Source organism: Rana temporaria, chromosome 3 (genome assembly GCF_905171775.1).
Source record: "Rana temporaria chromosome 3, aRanTem1.1, whole genome shotgun sequence".
NCBI lineage: Eukaryota > Metazoa > Chordata > Amphibia > Anura > Ranidae > Rana > Rana temporaria.
In genome coordinates this window covers 462241646-462263263 of record NC_053491.1, presented here as the reverse complement: position 1 = coordinate 462263263, position 21618 = coordinate 462241646, and the positions used below count along the sequence as shown (strand labels likewise).

General features: G+C 48.0%; 1 protein-coding gene across 3 annotated transcripts in view; it reads right to left on the bottom strand.

Moving 5' to 3' along the window:
- The window catches only part of KCNAB3 (potassium voltage-gated channel subfamily A regulatory beta subunit 3), a 171399-nt gene that overhangs the window by 69123 nt on the left and 80658 nt on the right, over window positions 1-21618 (bottom strand). For all 3 annotated transcript variants that reach the window (XM_040346790.1, XM_040346791.1, XM_040346789.1), the window contains exon 2: window positions 6690-6733. In XM_040346790.1, the coding sequence (XP_040202724.1) occupies window positions 6690-6733 (44 nt within the window). The remainder of the gene's footprint in view (window positions 1-6689; window positions 6734-21618) is intronic.

The following is a 21618-nucleotide window of genomic DNA, read 5'->3' as shown; positions in this document are numbered from 1 at the left end:
TGCCTGGAATTTGTCTTTAAAATTTTTAGAAGGAATTTGCATATAGCTGGAGTCTGACTTTAGGGTGAACTTGTACTTTGCCTATTCAGGGTTTTTAGCGCGTTCTCTCTCTTTGCCTAATGGATCTATACATAAACCCAGTATAGCATTGGCTTAGAATCTACACAATGATTTTCCTCTAGCGAGCGAATGAGACGTCAGAGGAGCGTAAAGTATACGCTTGCTTTAAGACACGGTATAATGTTTGAATAAAGAATAGTAGGCATCCTTTTCTTCTCAGAATAAAATATCTATTGTGCTCTGGGGAGGTGAGGAGATGGAACCGCTTCCATCAATAGAGTTGCAAACAAATCAAAAGAATATTATTTCAGATTATAAAGAGAGCAGGCGTCTTACATGAGCACAAACTCATTTAAAATGTGTAACAGCAAAAAGGATTTATCACCTGGAAAGGGAAGAAAATATTTTGCGACTGGATACAAATAGAAATCTGAAATGGAAAGCTATCATCTTTTTCCTTCTGTTTTGTAAATCTTACTGTTAGGTGGATTTATGATCTTAAAGGGCCAGCAATGTGAAGATGTAGGAAGAAGGAAAGAGGAACAACTAGATTGAGATGGGAGCTGTTGTGGCCAGGTGACAGAGGGTCCCGATGGTGGGGTGGTTCAGGTAGTTAGGATGTTCCCCCTGGGTAGCAAGGCTACTATTATATTGTAGCGCCCTGCTCCCATTGAGTGGGCGCTATGTGTTAAATTATAGTTGTCTGAGCAGTAGTTTAGCTCGGAAAGGATTATACTAAATTGTTGGTTCTGTTTCAGTTTGCCTGGGTTGCACAAGTTTCCCCTTGACGGTGGGTGTCACTGTTACCACAGGTCAAGGTTGGAAAGGCAGCCGGCTGAATGCATTGGGTATCTCTTTCCCAGAAGTGGCGCATGGCCGTGGTCAACCCGCTGTGCATTCTGGGGGGGTACTTAAGAGACAGACGCCGTTTGGCGGGGTACGTATTCCGATCCTGACCTGATGGCCCTCCTGGCCTCAGGGATGCGTGAGCTGTTTCGTAGCCTCAGGGTCGGCTGGCCCGAGGCCTCGCAACTGATGGTAGGCCCAGGAGTTTCTGGGGCCTACTGATCCAGGGATGGTCCTTCGCTACCTTATCTACTGAAGGATGCTGAACCAGAGGGATTCAATTTATGGACGTACCCTGGCGGATTTACCTCACTGTGTCGCCGGATCGACTGAAAGATTCTTGGCACCGTGAGTTGTGTAACTTTTGTTGGAACTATACCAAGTGTGCAGTAGGTTACTCGATTTTGTGGCAGAAGATCGTGGGATGGCCTGACAACACTTATCAAGTCTATGGCAGAGACTTTGACGAGCTGCACACCAGCTGCTAGGCCAGTGAGTGTAGGCCTATCTGGCGGTTGCTGAAATCCAGTGTGGAGCTGAGTTAATCCTCTGGATCTAAGTTGTACCCATGATCTGCAAAGCAAAAGTACCTGAGTCTTTCCCTATCCCTCTACCCCTCTGTTGGAGAACTTTGTTTAAATAAAACCCTTGAAAGAGACTTCGTGTTTGGTGCAGACATTCTTATGGACAACTCTTCAAGAAGAACCACTGAAACAAGCGTACGGAACAGTAAGGTAATGGCAGGCCCAAATCTAAACCAGCAGCTCCTTCAGGGGTAGTGCTACACGTGGGGGCTCGTCCGGGATTTGTCGTTACCTTTTGCAACTCAAAGCAAACTTTTCCTTTGGGACCTATAGCACAGAGGGGGGAGAACTTTGTGGTCACTCTTAGCCGCGTGGGCTGTGGACGGAGCCAGGAAAAGAAAAGCCTGCAAGCTACATGCTAAAGGGAGCAAGTGGGAGGAGTTCCCGCCTACTTGCCACATGAGACATCACATGTGTATCCAGCACTCAGAGAATCGGAACCTCGCCATGTCTTCAGTGCTATCGCTACAGTCTGCTATTAGGACCAGGATGTTTCCTGTGAGTACCGCTACAAGTACCATGATGCCGGGGACCGTGCTGACGGACACTGGCATTCGGCTGAAACCGCATGGGCGATTCGTGCTCAATACAATTGGAGATGTGGAGGCGCTGGGTATGCTGTGCAACAGGTGCGAAGGACTGGTCATGCATCCCCATCAATTTGCTCGATGCCTACGTTGTGGGGAGTACCTGTTTGCTGTGGAGCAACCCACCATGCCGCCTCGTGCCTACAGAGTGGACTGGGCCACGGGCAACGCAACAAAAGACATGCTGCCTTCGACCAAATCGCCAGGCCCATGCCCGCCGCATTTACTGCTGTGAATAATCCTGAGGGGGATGTTGCTGTTACTGTTGTGAGTAAGTGACCAGCAGACATCGCCACTGCTGTTACTTCAACCATAGCTACCTTCGCTGCACCTGTTTTTGCAGCACCTGCACAAAAGAAGGTGGGATACATGAAGGCCTCCCACGGCCGTGGTTGAGTCCTACCCCAAGGACTGCCCGAACCGGACCCGAAGAAAAGTCAGATCTCCGAGAGGACCACAACAGGAACAGGTGAGAGTGCCAAGGGGGATATGTCTGGGACTGTGTATAACTACTTACCGGCAGAGGAATTAGGAGATTCGGAGATCAAATCTTTATCAGACATCTCCGGAGATGACGATTTATTTGAAACTTTGTCGCAAGAACTGTTATGGGCAAACAGCGAAGATGTCGCCTCGACTTTTACTTTCTCTGATGACTCAGCTATAGACTCGGGGGAGAAAACACCCACGGTGGAAGCCCCACTTGTTGCTGATGAGGTCCTGGCCCGCGGTACCAGTTTGCTGGGCTAGGGAAAACTTTCAGCCAATGCTATGGTGCACAAATCTGCAAATTCATGTGTACCCCCTGGATCTGGGAGTACCAGGTCCCTGCCAAGGCTTGCTCGGTCACAGAGATTATTGAATAAGCGGGTGGCCACAGGGTATGGACTGGAGTTCCCCTATGTTCCCAAGGAAATTATGCAAGAGATTGAGTCTCGCAGGGAGCAGTGGTACAACAAGGCTGTTTGGGACTATCTTTCAGTACCTAAACTGTTCTGGAAAATAGGCCATTCCCGTGTCATGGATGATCGTTTTAAGGGATGCCTGCTACACTGGAGCTATGGCAGGCATATTCATGCAGATAAAGTGGTAATTTGCCAACCAGGAAAAGACAATGTGGTATACTTTATCACCACTCTGGAAAAACAAGGAAAAAGCCTGGCTTTACTAGAGCCCGGGTTTTACTGGTGATGAGTTACGGTCGGTAACTATCAGGAGTTTGTTTTTTTCTTTTTCCCACTTTTTCCACTCTCAGGAGAGAAAGATTTTTCTGTTTTTTGGAGCCCGGCAGAAGAGGGAACACAAGTCCGGGTCTACCCCCCTTGTAAAAGAGATTAAAGAAGACCCCCCCCCCGTAGCTGACTAATAAATTACTTAAAAAATCTGTGTAGTGTGGTTTTTTAACTTTACATTTCCCCCCCAGGGGAATGGGTAGGGGAACGATGTACCCCATACTCATTCACATAGGGTGGGGGGCCGGCATCTGGGGGCCAACGTTTTAAAGGGGGCTTCCCAGATTCCCATAAGCCCCCGCCCGCAGACCCCGACAACCAACGGCCAGGGTTGTCGGGAAGAGGCCCTTGTCCCCATCGACATGGGGACAAGAGTGCTTTGGGGCGGGGGGGCAGTGCCCCCCCTGCCCCAAAGCACACACTCCCCCATGTTGAGAGCATGCGGCCTGGTACGGCTCAGGTTGGGGGGGCGCTCGCTCGTCCCCACCCCCATTCTTGTCCAGCCAGGCGGCGTGCTTGGGTAAGGGTTTGGTATGGATCTTGGGGGAACCCCCACGCCACTATAAGGGGTTAATCACCAAGCGTAGACCCAAAACAATCCAGCAGATTTGCCGGGGGTAGTGCTACACAAATAAAAGAACTTGTGTTTTTTGCAAACATCCATTTATTCTTCTTGCTGCTAAAAAACCCAGCGGGGAAGCTTTCCATTTTTCAATTACCATTATAATGCCGCGTCATGTCAGGGAAAAAAACAAAATTTTTCTCGACGTGATTCCTCTCAAGCCTGCCTTGCATACACACGATCGTGATAAAAAATGCTTGACAAAGCGCCGTGACGTACAACACGTACGACAGCACTATAAAGGGGAAGTTCCATTTGAATGGTGCCACCCTTTGGGCTGATTATGCAAATTTTCCTTCTCATAACTTGCTTCTGAGCATGCACGTTTTTTCCCCTTCGTTAAAGCCTACACGCGACCATTTTTCACGGCGAGAAAAACGACGAGAAAAAATAGAGCAGGTTCTAAATTTTTTATGGTAATTTTTCTCGTCGAGAAAAATGCTCTGGAGCCTACACACGACCGTTTTTAATGTACGCAGCATTAGGGTGTGCAGCGCCTTTTTGACTCTCACATATGTGTTTCTCTATGATTGATGCTATATATACATTATTGTTAGGGTTGTCCCGATACTGATACTAGTATCAGTATTGGTACCGATACCGAGCATTTCCCCGAGTACTTGTACTCGGGGAAATACTCTGATGCTTCACCCGATACCTGGGCAGTCAGGGAAGATCGGTGCGGCGGGTGGAGTTACAAGCACTGATCTGCCCCCTTTTCAGCTGCTTTAGTGAAAGTTATACAGCGGTGATCGATGCTTGTAACTCCCCCCAAAGCCGCTCCGATCACCGCTGACTGTTCATGTATCCTCCTCCGTGCTGCTCTCCCCCTCTGGGTTCGTGTCCCCCTTTGTGCTGCTGTCCGTGCTGTGTGTCCCCCTCCGTGCTGTGTGTCCCCCTCCATGCTGTGTGTCCCCCTCCCGGTCCTTGTCCCCCTCCGTGCTGCAGTCAGCGCTCCGTGCTCCGTGTCCCCCTCCATGCTGTGTGTCCCCCTCTGTGCTGCTCTTCCCCTCCGGGTCCTTGTCCCCCTCCGTGCTGCAGTCAGCGCTCCGTGCTCCGTGTCCCCCTCCATGCTGTGTGTCCCCCTCTGTGCTGCTCTTCCCCTCCGGGTCCTTGTCCCCCTCCGTGCTGCAGTCAATGCTCCGTACTCCATGTACCCCTCTATGCTGTGTGTCCCCCTCTGTGCTGCTCTCCCCCTCCGGGTCCTTGTCCCCCTCTGTGCTGCTGTCCGTGCTCCGTGCTCTGTGCTCTGTGTCCCCCTCCTGCTGCTCTCCCCCTCTGCGCTCCATTCCCCCCTCAATGCCCTCCTCCACCCCCTCAATTTGTCAGGATGGAGAGCGGAGCTAAACCCGGCTCCAACCTTTTCCTAATGTACAGAGTCAGTGATCACTACTTGTACTCGGGGAAATACTCTGATGCTTCACCCGATACCTGGGTAGTCAGGGATGATCAGTGCGGCGGGGGAGTTACAAGCACTGATCTGCCCCCTTTTCAGCTGCTTTAGTGAAATTTATACAGCGGTGATCGATGCTTGTAACTCCCCCTCAAAGCCACACCGATCACTGCTGACTGTTCCTGTATCCTCCTCCATGCTGCTCTCCCCCTCTGGGTTTCGTGTCCCCCTTTGTGCTGCTGTCCGTGCTGTGTGTCCCCCTCCGTGCTGTGTGTCCCCCTCCGTGCTGTGTGTCCCCCTCCATGCTGTGTGTCCCCCTCCTTGTCCCCCTCCATGCTGCAGTCAGCGCTCCGTGCTCCGTGTCCCCCTCCATGCTGTGTCCCCCTCTTTGCTGCTCTCCCCCTCCGGGTCCTTGTCCCCCTCCATGCTGCAGTCAGCGCTCCGTGCTCCGTGTCCCCCTCCATGCTGTGTGTCCCCCTCTGTGTTGCTCTCCCCCTCCGGGTCCTTGTCCTCCTCCGTGCTGTGTGTCCCTCTCTGTGCTGCAGTCAACGCTCTGTGCTCCATGTACCCCTCCATGCTGTGTGTCCCCCTCTGTGCTGCTCTCCCCCTCCGGGTCCTTGTCCCCCTCTGTGCTGCTGTCCGTGCTCCGTGTTCCGTGTCCCCCTCCTGCTGCTCTCCCCCTCTGCTCTCCGTTCCCCCCTCAATGCCCTCCTCCACCCCCTCAATCTGTCAGGATGGAGAGCGGAGCTAAACCCGGCTCCAACCTTTTCCTAATGTACAGAGTCAGTGATCACTGACTCTATTCATTCACATAACTGAGCATTGTAACCCGTGTTTCCGATGTTTCAGTTTATGAATGGAGAGGAGCCTCTGTCCATTCATTTTAGCCGAGGCCGCAGAGAAAGGGACTGGGGAATCTGTGCCCTTAGTCACTTTCTCTGTCTCAAAGGGGAGATGTCAGAGGTTTGTTAAGACCCCTTATATCTCACCAAAGACCCCCAACAGGGCTGATAAAAAAAATTGCAAAAAATTGCAAAAAAAATAAAATAATGAATTGTAAAAAGTAATAAAAATGTAAATAAAAAACACACTGACACAACCCACTCCCCCCCCCCCTAAAAAAGAAGAAGAAAGCACTGGAAAAAAAACATACCAAAAAATAGTAAAAAATAAAAATTGTAAGAAAAAAATAAATACTGACACATGAGATTTAAAAAAAAGTATCGGTAATCGGTATCGGCGAGTACTTGAAAAAAGTATCGGTACTTGTACTCGGTCCTAAAAAAGTGGTATTGGGACAACCCTAATACTGTATATATAAAGAGAAAAAGAAAGAAGTAAGAGACGAATTAAAGACTCGCTTACCCAGTCCAAGACAAGATACACGTAATCCAGATTTCCCCAGATTCCTGTTAGAAGAAAAAATAAATATTTGAAGATAATTTTTGACAGAACTGAGTTTAGTATTATGTATTTGGTTTATACAGTATTAGACTAGTTTGAATTGTATGACCTTTAATAGTCTTTTTCTTTTTTCTTTTTTCTTTTTTTACCCCCCCCCAAAAAAAAACATAGCTAACCTATATTTTAAGGGCTTGCCCTTCCTTCTCTAAGGAGCTACTGGCCAAAAACAAATACAGTAGTACCTTGGATTACAAGCATAATTTGTTCCAGAAGCCATGCTTGTAATCCAAAGCACTCGTATATCAAAGCGAGTTTCCCCATAGGAATCAATGGAAACTCAGATAAGCAGTGTCACTGCTAGTGTATGCAGTACCGCATGTGGCCAGAGGTGGGGGGGCACCAGAGACACTCTGAAACATTTGGAGACGCTCGGGAGTGTTTCTGAGTGTCACGGAGCGTTTTTGAGTGGCTCCCAGCGTCGCCGGCGCCCCAACACCTCTGGCCACATGTGGTACTGCACACCCCAGAGGCTTGAATACTGAGTCAGGATTTAAAGAAAAATGAAACGCTTGTAAACGCGTTACTCGCAATCTGGGGTTTTACTGTATACACATCAGGTGTCATAACATGTGTGTACAAATGCTGCACGGACACCAAAAACAGTAGTGCCTAGCCGGCAAGGTGTAAAGGAGAGAAGCGACTCCATGCTTTTCCTTTCTAACCTCTCCCTAACGCTACTACTGTCCCTAACAGAGTACCTGTCCCTATTCTTCCAGCTCACAAAAATGTCCTAAAAACCTGGGAACCAGGGTCTTAAATAGGTTCTGCCTGACCCAAGATGGCTGCTCAAGTCACATGAGGTTGCAGCATCCAATTTGATCACTTCCCCAGTGGTCCAGGAAACTATAGAGGAACCATCTTCCTCCTGACTTCCTCTCTAGCTGCAGTGCTGCTGCGGAATAGCGCCACCTGCAGGGGAGAAAGTAGACAGCACCTGCCTACAAGTATACATAACCAATGCATAGGGTGGGTGGGGGAGAACTCTTAGCCCTCTATAAGCTCCAACTTACAGGGGTCTTTATCTCGACATGCCCATTGACCAAAGAAAGTGGTGAGGCCCCAGACAGAAGGGTAATTATAAGCAGTAGGGGCCACCCATATAGTCAACCTCTTGTTTTGCATGGCCAAAACATGGGCTCACTTTAAGGCTGGGTTCACACTGCTGTGCGGAGCGGCTCACCGCAGGGGTCCTGGGCGTCCCTGTTCTTTGTTTCAGGGACGAATCAGGCCCACATTTCTGGCTGGATTCGGACCCGAAATTGACCAGAAGATGCACAGGACCCCTGTGCAATTTGCTTTACAGCCGTCCCGGAGCTGTGTGAACCGGCTCCATTGAGAGCCGGTCTTCTGACATGCGAATTGGATGCGCAGAAAGCCACATCCAATTCGCAATAGTGTGAACCGAGCCTAAAGGCTAACCCCAGGAGAACTAAAGCATCCACCAATGGGGAACCCTAGTATTTATATTGGTAGTAAACAGACATAAGGGGCCGGATTCAGAGAGAATTTACACCGGCGTATCCATAGATACGCTGCGTAAATTCAAATCTGCGCCGGCATATCTACTTTCTGTATTCAGAAAGCAAGATACGCCGACATTAGCCTAAGATCCGACTGGCGTAATTCTATTACGCCGTCGTATCTCAGGGTGCATTCTCACGCTGGCCACTAGGTGGCGCTCCCATTGTTTTCGGCGGAGAGTATGCAAATTACCTAGATACGCCGATTCACAAGAGTACGTACGCCCGGTGTTCGTTTTTTACGTCGTTTGCGTAAGGCTTTTTCGGTGTAACGTTGTGCCTGCTTCTATGAGGCGCACTCAATGTTAAGTATGGACGTCGTTCCCGCTTCGAATTTTGAATTTTTTTACGTCGTTTGCGTAAGTCGTTCGCGAATAGGGCTGGACGTAATTTACGTTCACGTCGAAACCAATACGTCACTACGGCTTACTTGAGAGCAATGCACACTGGGATATGTACACGGACGGCGCATGCGCCGTTCGTAAAAAACGTCAATCACGCCAGGTCATCACACATTAGCATAAAACACGCCCCCCCTTCCACATTTGAATTACGCGGCCTTACGCCGGCCCCATTTACGCTACGCCGCCTCAACTTACGGAGCAAGTGCTTTGTGAATACTGCACTTGCTCCTGTAAGTTGCGTCGGCGTAGCGTAAATACAATACGCTGCGCTGCCGTAACTAGGCGCGCAGCTACGTGAATCTAGCCCAAGGTATTTCTGTTCTCACATCTGATATCTTTGTATTGCTGTTTCAGCACCAAAAACAAATGTTAGGAACTAAAACCTTGTTCCTCATCCATAACTTAGAAAACTCTGAAACCTTTTCTCCAATGCCGCGATTCTCCCCTTCAGGAAATACTAAAGTAGACTCAATCCCTAAAATCTCCTGTAAGCTTTAAAATCATTTAAAAAGTACCGTATATACTCGAGTATAAGCCGACCCGAATATAAGCCGGGGCACCTAAGTTTACCACAAAAAAATGGGAAAACGTATTAACTCGAGTATAAGCCTAGGGTAGGAAATGCAGCAGCTACTGTAAGTGGAAAAGAGGATCAACAATGCCCATTTGTAGTTTTACTGTGCCCATTTACAGCTTCACGGTGCCCATTGCAGCCTCACTGTGCCCATTGCAGCCTCACTGTGTCCATCTACAGCCTCACTGTGTCCATCTTCAGCCTCACTGTGCCCATCTGCAGCCTCCCTGTGCCCATCTACAGCCTCCCTGTGTCCATCTGCAGCCTCACTGTGCCCATCTGCAGCCTCACTGTGCCCATCTGCAGCCTCACTGTGCCCATCTGCAGCCTCACTGTGCCCATCTGCAGCCTCACTGTGCTCATCTGCAGCCTCACTGTGCCCATCTGCAGCCTCACTGTGTCCATCTGCAGCCTCACTGTGCTCATCTGCAGCCTCACTGTGTCCATCTGCAGTCTCACTGTGTCCATCTGCAGCCTCACTGTGTCCATCTGCAGCCTCACTGTGTCCATCTGCAGCCTCACTGTGCCCATCTGCAGCCTCACTGTGCCCATCTGCAGCCTCACTGTGTCCATCTGCAGCCTCACTGTGCCCATCTGCAGCCTCACTGTGCCCATCTGCAGCCTCACTGTGTCCATCCGCAGCCTCACTGTGCTGATCTGCATACCTGATCTCTGTGTCATGCAGTCAGTCGGTGGCCGTTTAGTGTAACAAAGTGACAGAACACTCAGTTTCCCAGCAGTGAGTCAGTGTTCCGCCTATCACGGAGGAGGCGGGGCTTTGTTATACCGGATGGCCGCCGACCAGAATATAAGCCAAGGCACCTAATTTTACCACCAAAAAATAGGAAAACGTATTAACTCGAGTATAAGCCTAGGGTAGGAAATGCAGCAGCTACTGTAAGTGGAAAAAGGATCAACAATGCCTATTTGCAGCTTCACTTGACCATTGCAGCCTCACTGTGCCCATCTGCAGCCTCACTGTGCCCATCTGTAGCCTCACTGTGCCCATCTACAGCCTCACTGTGCCCATCTACAGCCTCACTGTGACCATCTGCAGCCTCACTGTGTCCATCTGCAGCCTCACTGTGACCATTGCTCACTTTGCCCATTGTATGACTCACTGTGCCCATTTGCAGCCTCACTGTGCCCATTGCATGCCTCACTGTGCCCATCTGCAGCCTCACTGTGCCCATTTGCAGCCTCATGGTGCCCATCTGCAGACTCACTGTGCCCATTTGCAGCCTCACTGTGCCCATTGCATGCCTCACTTGACCATTGCATGCCTCATTGTGCCCATCTGCAGGCTCACTTTGCCCATTGCATGCCTCCCTGTGCCCATCTGCAGCCTCACTGTGCCCATTGCATGCCTCACTGTGCTGATCTGCAAACCTGATCTCCGTGTCATGCAGTCAGTCAGCGGCCATCCAGTGTAACAAAGCCCCGCCTCCTCCTCTTCTATGATAGACGGAACACTCAGTTTCCCAGCAGTGAGTCAGTGTTCCACCTATCACGAACGAGGACGAGGAGGAGGCGGGGCTTTGTTACACTGGATGGCCTCCATCTGACTGCATGACACAGGGGCTGATCAGGTATGCTGCATATCGGAGAGACTCGAGTATAAGCCGAGGGGAGTTTTTTTCAGCACATGTGCTGAAAAACTCAGCTTATACTCGGGTATATACGGTAATTTTCCATATTTTTTTGAAACATGGCCAAATGTTTGTGGGACAACCTCCAGACAATTGAGTTCCGATGTTTCCCATTTGGGAAGACCCTTTTCTGTCCCATCATGACTGTTCACAAAACCAGCTCCATGGGTGAGTTTGGTGTGGAGAAACTTGGGTGACCTGCAGGTCTGTCTTAATGAGAGGGCACACCTGGGCACTGCCCAGGGGCCCTAGCTGCATGGGGGGCCCTGCACTTTCCCCAAAGCAGCTGGTCCTTGAGCCCACGCTGCCCCAAAATTGGGGGCTCCATGATGGCACTGAGAGTGATAGATACACAGGGCAGGCAGTCTTCCTCCTACCCACTTGATGTCTGTTTACCTGCACTGTCATCATTGTAGGGGCCCCAGAGCATTACTTTGCCCAGGGCAGTGCCGATCCTGACCTCCCTGGGGCCCTAAGCAAAATGACATGTCACATTAAAGTTGAGAAGCGCGAGGGGGGGGGGGGGGCGCTGCCGATAGTGACATGTCACATTAAAGATTACCTCTTCTTACCTCTTCTTCCATGCAGCCAGCGGGGGTGAGGGGCCGAAAATTACTTCTCACCAGGTGGGGCCTCTAGTAATTTGGGGGGCTCTCCACAGCTTTGCAGGGCCCTAAGCGGCTTGCATAGTAAGCCTATAGGGCGGATCGGCCCTGGCCCAGGGGCCCATGATGCTATTAAGACGGCATTTGGATTGCGAGTAATGCGGTTAGCGAGCGTTTCGCAATACGGGCATTTTTTTTTTTAAATCCTGACTCGGCTTGTGAGTGTTGTCTCGCAAAACGAGCAGGATTAAAGCCACAGCGGTGTGCAGTACCGCATTTGGCCAGAATTGCGGGGGCGCCGGAGCCGAGAGGAAATATACTCGGAAATACTCCCTTTCCGAGGCTTTTCAAGTTCACCCGAGGTGTCCCTGAGCCTTTCCAAGGCTCTCCGGCACCCCCCCACCTCTGGCCACATGCAGTATTGCATGCCATAGAAATCAATGCGGAACAAATTATTTTTGTTTCCATTGACTTATATTGGGAAACTGGCTTTGATATGCGAGTGCTTTGGATTACGAGCGTTTTTCTGGAACGGATTATGCTTGTAATCCGAGGTTCCACTGTAATTTTAGTTTAAATAATAAAATATTTTCATCAATGAAATTAACACTGGTACTGGAGATCAGGGCAGCCATCACAAATTTTGGGGCCCCTTACACAGCTTAAGGCAGGGCCCCCCAGGAGCAGAGAACTGGGGGGGGGGGGCCTCATCTCTCCTGCTGCGAGATGATAAGTGGGACGGGGGGCTCCTCTCTCCTGCCGCGACATGATAAGCGGGACAGGGGGGGGGGGGTTGGTGCTGACGAACAAAACAAAGTCACGTCAAGTCTTCTCTTCTCTCTCCTGCCAAATGTTGCTAAAGTCAGAGGGAAAAAAAATGTTTTACATTTTTTTTTTAAAAGGGGGCGGGCCCCTGGCGCGAGTTGCTAAAGGTGGGGGGGCAGATGATTTTTTTTTTTTATAAATAAATAAAGAATAATAAAAAAAAAACGGTAGGTCCTGCCGCGAGTTGCTAAAGGTAGGGGGGGCAGATGAATTTTTTTTAAATAAATAGTAATAAAAAAAAAAAACGGGGGGCCCTGCCGTGAGTTGCTAAAGGTGGGGCGGGCAGATGATTTTTTTTTAAAATAAATAAATAAATAGTAATAAAAAAAACGGGGGCCCTGCCGTGAGTTGCTAAAGGTGGTTTTTTTTTTAAAATAAATAAATAATAATTAAAAAAAACGGGGGGCCCTGCTGCGAGTTGCTAAAGGTGGGGGGGCAAAGGATTTTTTTAAAAATAAATAAATAAATAGTAATTCAAGAAAAAACGGGGGGCCCTGCCGCGAGTTGCTAAAGGTGGGGGGGGAGATTATTTTTTTTTTTAAATAAATAGTAATAAAAAAAAACGGGGGGCCCTGCCGCGAGTTGCTAAAGGTTGGGGGGCAGATGAATTTAAAAAAAAAAAAAAAATAAAGAAGAAAAATAAGAGGGGGGGGCGGGTCCCTGCCGCGAGTTTCTAAAAACAACAGACAAAAACAACAAAAAAAAAAAAAACGGGGGCGACCGGGCCCCTTAAAGGTGTAATGCCTGTACCCCCCTGATGGTGGCCCTGCTGGAGATTTTAGTCAACTAAAATAGGACTAAAACTAAAACAATTCAGATGACTAAAATACGACTAAAACTAAAATGGCAAGTCAAAAGTCTGACTAAAATTAAATCAAAATTTGACGTCAAAATTAACACTGGGAAAAAGTCCACAAATTTTGTGCTTTTTTATCTGTTTATAATATGATATAATAATAATAATAATAATAATAATAATAATAATAATAATAATAATAATAATAAATAAATAATAAAAAATATTATTGTTGTTGTTCTAATGCCGCATACACACCATCACTTTATGTGATGGAAAAAAAACGACATTTTCTGTGAAGTAAAAAATGACGTTTTTGAAACTTCAATTTTCAAAGACGAAGTTGCCTACACACCATCGTTTTTCTCACAATGTTATAGCAAAGCGAGGTTACGTTCACCACTTTTTCCATTGAAGCTCGCTTCATAAGTAGCTTCTGGGCATGCGCGGGTGAAAAAACGTCGTTTTAAACTACGTTTTTTGCTACACACGGTCAATTTCTGTGAAGTAAAAGTTGACGTTTTGAAAAACGACACATAAAATTGAAGACATAAAACAATGTTTTCCCCCACACACGGTCAATTAAAGTGACGTTTTTAAAAACGTCATTTTTTTTCATCACATAAAGTGATGGTGTGTACGCGGCATAATCCTTATTATCATCGCTGCTTCTGTATTGTGATTATTCTGCATTTTCTCGCTCACAGCGCAGATCTTCACGCTGGTAAGTTTTGATATGTGACTAATGATAATTCTCCATGAGCTGGTAGATGATGAATGCCCCTCATACGCTGGCACAGATCTGCCAAGGTCTCTCCCGGAGAGTACAGATCGCAATGTTCCGCGTCTCCTTGTAACATAAATGGTACAGAATCATTACAAGTCTAGACTGGGGGGATGAGATCCAGAGAACATCGGCATACAACGCGAGAGAAGCGCAGAGAAGTTTGGTTGGATAATAAATCCTTCTTTCTCTCTAAGAGACCGGCATTGGCCATTCGTCAAGTTGTCATAAGAAAAAAATTCAGTTTAATCTGCTTATATTTCGCCTCCCTCCTTCCCCATTAACTCGCTAATTAAATGTTTAAATAAAACCGTTCCATCTTCATTACATTCCTTATTTTAGACTCAGCGATGTGTCATTACTGGGCCTCTGTTCTTCTCTGTGCAATGTAGGCTGATCGTGGCTGGTGGGAGAGGCTGGCAGAGTCTGTTCACAGCGTCCTGAAAACATCACAACACCCTGCCTTAGTATTTCCTCCCTATCACATCTGAGCAGCCCATGTGACTATAGAGTCACACATGTGGGTGTATACACAGTGGTAAATGACAGCCATAGGCATGCGCAAGGGGGGTGCCAGGGGTGCCTGGGAACACCCTATTCACCCCATGCAATAGCGCCATCCAGTGTACAGAAGTGTGCGGGGCAAATGGGATCCGAGGGAAGGGGGACCCGCTGTGTCCTGTCATGCACTACAAACCCAGAGTAATCCATATCTCTCTTACCCCCTCTCACCCTCCCCTCTCTCTTACCCCCTCTCTCTCTTACCCCCTCTCACCCTCCCCTCTCTCTCATCCCCCTCTCTTACCCCCTCTCACCCTCCCCTCTCTCTTACCCCCTCTCACCCTCCCCTCTCTCTCATCCCCCTCTCTCTTACCCCCTCTCACCCTCCCCTCTCTCTCATCCCCCTCTCTTACCCCCTCTCACCCTCCCCTCTCTCTTACCCCCTCTCACCCTCCCCTCTCTCTCATCCCCCTCTCTTACCCCCTCTCACCCTCCCCTCTCTCTTACCCCCTCTCACCCTCTCCTCTCTCTCATCCCCCTCTCTCTTACCCCCTCTCACCCTCCCCTCTCTCTCATCCCCCTCTCTTACCCCCTCTCACCCTCCCCTCTCTCTCACCCCCCTCTCTCTTACCCCCTCTCACCCTCTCCTCTCTCTTATCCCCTCTCACCCTCCCCTCTCTTTTACCCCCTAACCCTCCCTCTCTCTCTTACCCCTCTCACCCTCCCCTCTCTCTTACTCCTCTCACCCTTCCCGCTCTCTCACCCTCCCCTCTCTCTTACCCCCTCTTACCCTCCCCTCTCTCTTACCCCCCTCACCCCCTCTCTCTCTTAGCCCCTCTCACCTCCCCTCTCTCACCCCCTCTCTCTCTCTCTCTCTCACCCCTCTCTCTCTCTTACCCCCCTCATCTCCCCTCTCTAACCCTCCCCTCTCTTACCCCCTCTCATCCTCCCCTCTCTCTCTTATCCTTTTGCCCCCCCCCTCACCCTCCCACCTCTCTCACCCTACTCCCTCTACTACCCCCTCATCCCCCCTCTATCTTAACCCCTCACCCTCCCCTCTCTCTTACTCCCTCTCTATCACCCCCTCTCTCTCTTACCCCCTCTCCCTTACCCCCTTGCACCCTCTCTCTCTCTTACCCCCTCACCCTCCCCTCTCTTTCTTACCCCCTCACCCCCTCTCTCTCTTCCCCCCCCCCCACCCTCTTCTCTTTTACCCCCTCTCACCCTCCCATCTCTCTCACCCTCCTCTCTGTCTCTCTCTTACCCCCTCAGCCTCCCCTCTCTCTCACCCCCCTCTCTCCCCCCCCCCCCCCACCCCCTCTCTCATCCCCTTCTCTCTCTCTCTCTCACCCCCCTTCTCACTCTGACAAATTCTGCCATAAGATGTAAAATGTATTAGAACATTAAAAAAAACTATTTAAAATAGTATGTATGTCTGAATATATATATATATACACACACACACATACTCATATGCATGTGTTTGAGTTCTGGGGTGCACACCCTAATGCAATAGGCTGCACACACCTATGATGACAGACAGCCCACTCCCTCCCTCCTCCATGCCCACTAACTAGCTAAACACAATAGGGGAGGGATATTATGGGGTAGATTACCGGAGGCTTCACCTCTCCCTTATTCTAAGGCTGCATTCACATCTGAGCGACAGCCGCGTTCGCGTGTAGCGGCGTATTTTGCCGCGAGTACAAAACTTTCACTTTTTTTTTTTTTTTTTTCTCAAAGTCTTCCCATTGCTGTCAATGGGCAAACGCCAATGTCGCCTGAAAAAAAGGGTCCGGGACTTTTTTCCAGGCGACAGGCGTTCGGCGTCTATGAGATGTGAACCATCTCCATAGACAGCAATGGGAATTCTCCCCTCGAGCGACAGAAGCGTCCGGCGTCGGGCGTTTTGTCGCTCAGGTGTGAATGGGTTCTAAGACACAGACTGGAGGGAGGTGACAGAGCCTGTGGCTGGGAGAAATCCGCCCACATTATGTTATCTCCACAAAATAATAAAGCAGTTTATTGATATTATTTATTTATTTTTAATGTGACCAGCAGCAGAGGACTAGAAGCTCCTCCTACTTATGTTTCCCTGCAGACAGGCTGGGAGAGAGCTGGGTCATGTGACATCTGTATATCGATTGGGAAAAGGGAACCACTTTTTTTGTTTATTAAAATAATTACAGTGCCGTCATCTCCACATACAGAAATAGAAGGACAATGTATATTGAACAGTGTGTTTTTAACATCACTTTAACCACTTCATAACCGCCCACTGTACATATACGCCGGCACGCTAAAGATGGATATCTTGGTAACTGCAGCAGCTGCTGCCACAACCTAGGTATCCATCTTTTCCGTGGGCGGTCTTGTTTACGATAATGGTGGTCTCTGCAGCGGATTCACCGCAAACTCACCGTAATCAGCGGCAGGAGAGGGCCTCCCTCCGCTTACCGGAGCCGTTGGTAGCGGCGGAGGCGATTGGGTCCTGTGTCCTGTTAGGTATGGATACGAGTGAGGGCAAGATGGCCCCCAACCGTCTCCATAGCATAGCAGGGCGGAAGCGACGTCAAAAGGACTGCCGCATGTATATGTACGTCCACAGAATGGCACGTACAGGCATATGGGCGTACATGTACGTCTCTGCCTTTCCGCGGGTCGGGGGTCCGATCGGGACCCCCCCCCCCGGTACATGCGGCGGTCAGAAATCGTCTGGGAGCGATCCGGGATGAGGGCGCCGTTATTCGTTTTTCTAGCCACCCCCTCGCGATCGCTCCCCGGAGCTGAAGAACGGGGAGAGCGTATGTAAACACGGCTTCCCCGTGCTTCACTGTGGCGGCTACATCGATCGAGTGATCCCTTTTATAGGGAGACACGATCGATGACGTCAGACCTACAGCCACACCCCCCTACAGTTGTAAACACACACTAGGTGAACCCTAACTCCTTCAGCGCCCCCTGTGGTTAACTCCCAAACTGCAACTGTCATTTCCACAATAAGCAATGCAATTTAAATGCATTTTTTGCTGTGAAAATTACAATGGTCCCAAAAATGTGTCAAAATTGTCCGAAGTGTCCGCCATAATGTCGCAGTCACGAAAAAAATCGCTGATCGCCACCATTAGTAGTAAAAAAAATAATAATAAAAATGCAATAAAACTATCCCCTATTTTGTAAACACTATAAATTTTGCGCAAACCAATCGATAAACGCTTATTTCGATTTTTTTTATCAAAAATAGGTAGAAGAATACGTATCGGCCTAAACTGAGGAAACAAAAAATTATATATGTTTTTGGGGGATATTTATTATAGCAAAAAGTACAAAATATTGCTTTTTTTTCAAAATTGTCGCTCTATTTTTGTTTATAGCGCAAAAAATAAAAACCGCAGAGGTGATCAAATACCACCAAAAGAAAGCTCTATTTGTGGGGAAAAAATGACGCCAATTTTGTTTGGGAGCCACGTCGCACGACCGCGCAATTGTCTGTTAAAGCGACGCAATGCCGAATCGCAAACCCTGGCCTGGGCATTTAGCTGCCTAAAGGTCCGGGGCTTAAGTGGTTAAAGGGCCATTTTTTTGTTGACATTTTTTCAAACTACAATTTATTTATATTTTTTTTCATTGCATTTAAGTCCAAATATGAGATGTGAGGTCCTTTTGACCCCAGATCTCATATTTAAAAGGACCTGTCATGCTTTTTTCTATTACAAGGGATGTTTACATTCCTTGTAATAGGAATAAAAGTGACCCTATAAAAAAAATAAAAAAACTGTTTCAAAATCAATAAAATAAAGTAAAATAAATAATAATATATATATTTTTTTAAAGCGACCCGTCCTGACGAGCTCACGCGCAGAAGGGAACGCATACCTGAGCAGCGTCCTCATATGAAAATGGTGTTCAAACTACACATGTGAGGTATCGCCGCGATCGTTAGAGCAAGAGCAATAATTCTAGCACTAGACCTCCCCTGTAACTCAAAACATGCAACCTGTAGAACTTTTTAAACGTCGCCTATGGAGATTTTTAAGGGTAAAAGTTTGACGCTGTTTCCACGAGCGGACGTAATTTTGAAGCGTGACATGTTGGGTATCAATTTACTCGGCGTAACATTATCTTTCACAATATAAAAAAAAATGGGCTAACTTTACTGTTGTCTTATTTTTTAATTTAAAAAAGTGAATTTTTCCCCAAAAAAGGGCGCTTGTAAGACCGCTGCGCAAATATGATGTGACAAAAAGTATTGCAATGACCGCCATTTTATTCTCTAAGGTGTTAGAAAATAAAATGTATAATGTTTGGGGGTTCTAAGTAATTTTCTAGCAAAAAAAATTTTTTTAACATGTAAACACAGAGTCTGAAAAACAGGCTCGGTCTTTAAGTGGTTAAAGTGGAGGTTCACCCAAAAAGTTAATTTTTAACCTTAGATTGAGGCTCATTTTGTGAAGGGGAATCGGGTAGTTTTTTTTAAATCGAAGCAGTACTTACCGTTTTAGAGAGCGATCTTCTCCGCCGCTTCCGGGAATGGTCTTCGGGACTGGGCTTTCCTATTTGATTGACAGGCTTCCGACGGTCGCATACATCGCGTCACGATTTTCCGAAAGTAGCCGAACGTCGGTGCGCAGGCGCGGTATAGAGCCTCACCGACGTTCGGCTTCTTTCGGCTACTCGTGACGCGATGTATGCGACCGTCGGAAGCCTGTCGATCAAATAGGAACGCCCAGTCCCGAAGACCATACCCGGAAGCGGCGGAGAAGATCGCTCTCTAAAATGGTAAGTACGGCTACGATTTAAAAAAAAACACCCGATTCCCCTTGACAAAATGAGCCTCAATCTAATGTTAAAAATGTTTTTTCGGGTGAACTCCCGCTTTAAGTAGTTACAATGGGCCATATTCTTATAGATCTCCGGCGGCGTAACGTATGTCCTTTACGTTACTCCGCCGCAAGTTTAACTGGCAAGTGCCTGATTCCCAAACCACTTACCTGTAAACTTGCGGCGGCGTAGCGTAAAGTCCACCCGCGCAAGCACTCCTAATTCAAATGATCCTGGTAGGGGGCGTGGATCATATAAATTAGGCGCGCTCCCGCGCCGATCGTAATGCGCATGCTCCGTCGGGTAAATTACCCGACGTGCATTGCGCTAAATGACGTCTCACGGACGTCATTTGTTTTGACGGTAACGTAAATGGCGTCCATCGCCATTCACGGACGACTTACGCAAACGACGCTAAATTTAAAAATTTCGACGCGGGAACGACGGCCATACTTAACATTGAGTACGCCACCTAGGGGGCATGTTTATCTTTACGCCGCGTATCGCTTACGGAAAATCACTACGACGGGCAAGCGTACGTTAGAGAATCGGCGTGACTAGTCATTTGCATATTCTACGCTGACCGCAAAGGAAACGCCACCTAGCGGTCAGCGTAGATATTGCAGCCTAAGATACAACGGCGCAGGCCGTCGTATCTTAGGCATGTTTAAGTGTATCTCAGTTTGAGAATACACTTAAACATAGGACGGCCTTAGAATCGGACTTACGTCGGCGTATCTGCTGATACGCCGTCGTAAATTCTTTGAGAATATGGCCCAATGTCTGTCTAATTTTTTAGATCATTTTCTCTTTCTACAACAATAGCAACAGTACTCCATTGACAGGACATTCTTGAACACGTATCCCCCCCCCCCCCCCCCTGCTCATGCAAATGGTTTACTATTTTTCCGAAGGTCTACATAGAGCCTTGATCTTTAGTGATGTACTTGCACATGTAAGCACAAGATAAGGCAACACTGGAAGCTCCCTGGGGCTTTATGGGGGAAGGGGCTCCTTTCAGAAACAAATAGGCGAGGAAGGAAAAAAAATGACCTAAAGTGTCAACATTGGTTGCTCAGCAGATTCTGCATTACGCCTTGTGTCTTGAGAGCTCAGCCCAGTGTTCATTTTGGCAGCAAATTTCGATTTAGTTTTAGTCTTAGGACTAAAATTGAATTTTAGTTTTAGTCCCATTTTAGTCTTCTGCAATTGTTTTAGTTTTAGTCGTATTTAGTCGACTAAAATCTCCAGTACATTTTAGTCGACTGAAACTCATTTTAGTCATCGAAAATCTAATGGGTGTAATTAAATTGTAATGCATTAGTTAACATTTCTCTACAATTTCCAAACTCATTATATACGGCTCAAGTGAAAAATCTCATATGTTATTATTTATGGTATTGAGGTCTGAACACGCACTACAGACTATTATTTATGGTATTGAGGTCTAAACACGCACTACAGACCTGTGTTCATTTTGAAGTCAAATTTTAATTTAGTTTTAGGCCTTGTACACACGACCGAGAATCTCGTCGTAAAAGAAACGTCGTTTTCCTCAACGAGGTTCTTGTCAAGTTTGACGAGATTCTTGTCAAGCTTTCCTTGCATACACACGGGGCTAGATTCAGGTAGCCGGGCGCATTGTTACGGCGGCGTAGCGTATCGTATTTACGCTACGCCGCCGTAAATCAGAGAGGCAAGTGCTTTATTCACAAAGCACTTGCCTCCTAAGTTACGGCAGCGTAGCGTAAATGGGGCCGGCGTAAACGCGCCTAATTCAAATGAGGAGGGCGTGTTTTATGTAAATGATTGGTGACCCGATGTGATCGACGTTTTTTACGAACGGCGCATGCGCCATCCGTGTACATATCCCAGTGTGCATTGCTCCAAAGTACACCGCAAGGACGTTTTGGTTTTCGACGTGAACGTAAATTACGTCCAGCCCTATTCGCGAACGACTTACGCAAACAACGTAAAAAATTCAAAATTCGACGCGGGAACGACGACCATACTTAACATTGCGTACGCCTCATAGAAGCAGGAGCAACTTTACGCCGTGCACATATCCCAGTGTGCATTGCTCCAAAGTACGCCGCAAGGACGTATTGGTTTCGACGTGACCGTAAATTACGTCCAGCCCTATTCGCGAACGACTTACGCAAACAACATAAAAAATTAAAAATTTGACGCGGGAACGACGTCCATACTTAACATTGCGTACGCCTCATAGAAGCAGGAGCAACGTAACGCCGGAAAAGCCTTACGCAAACAACGTAAAAAAATTCCGCCAGGCGCACGTACATTTGTGAATCGGCGTATCTAGGTCATTTGCATATTCTACGCTGAAAACG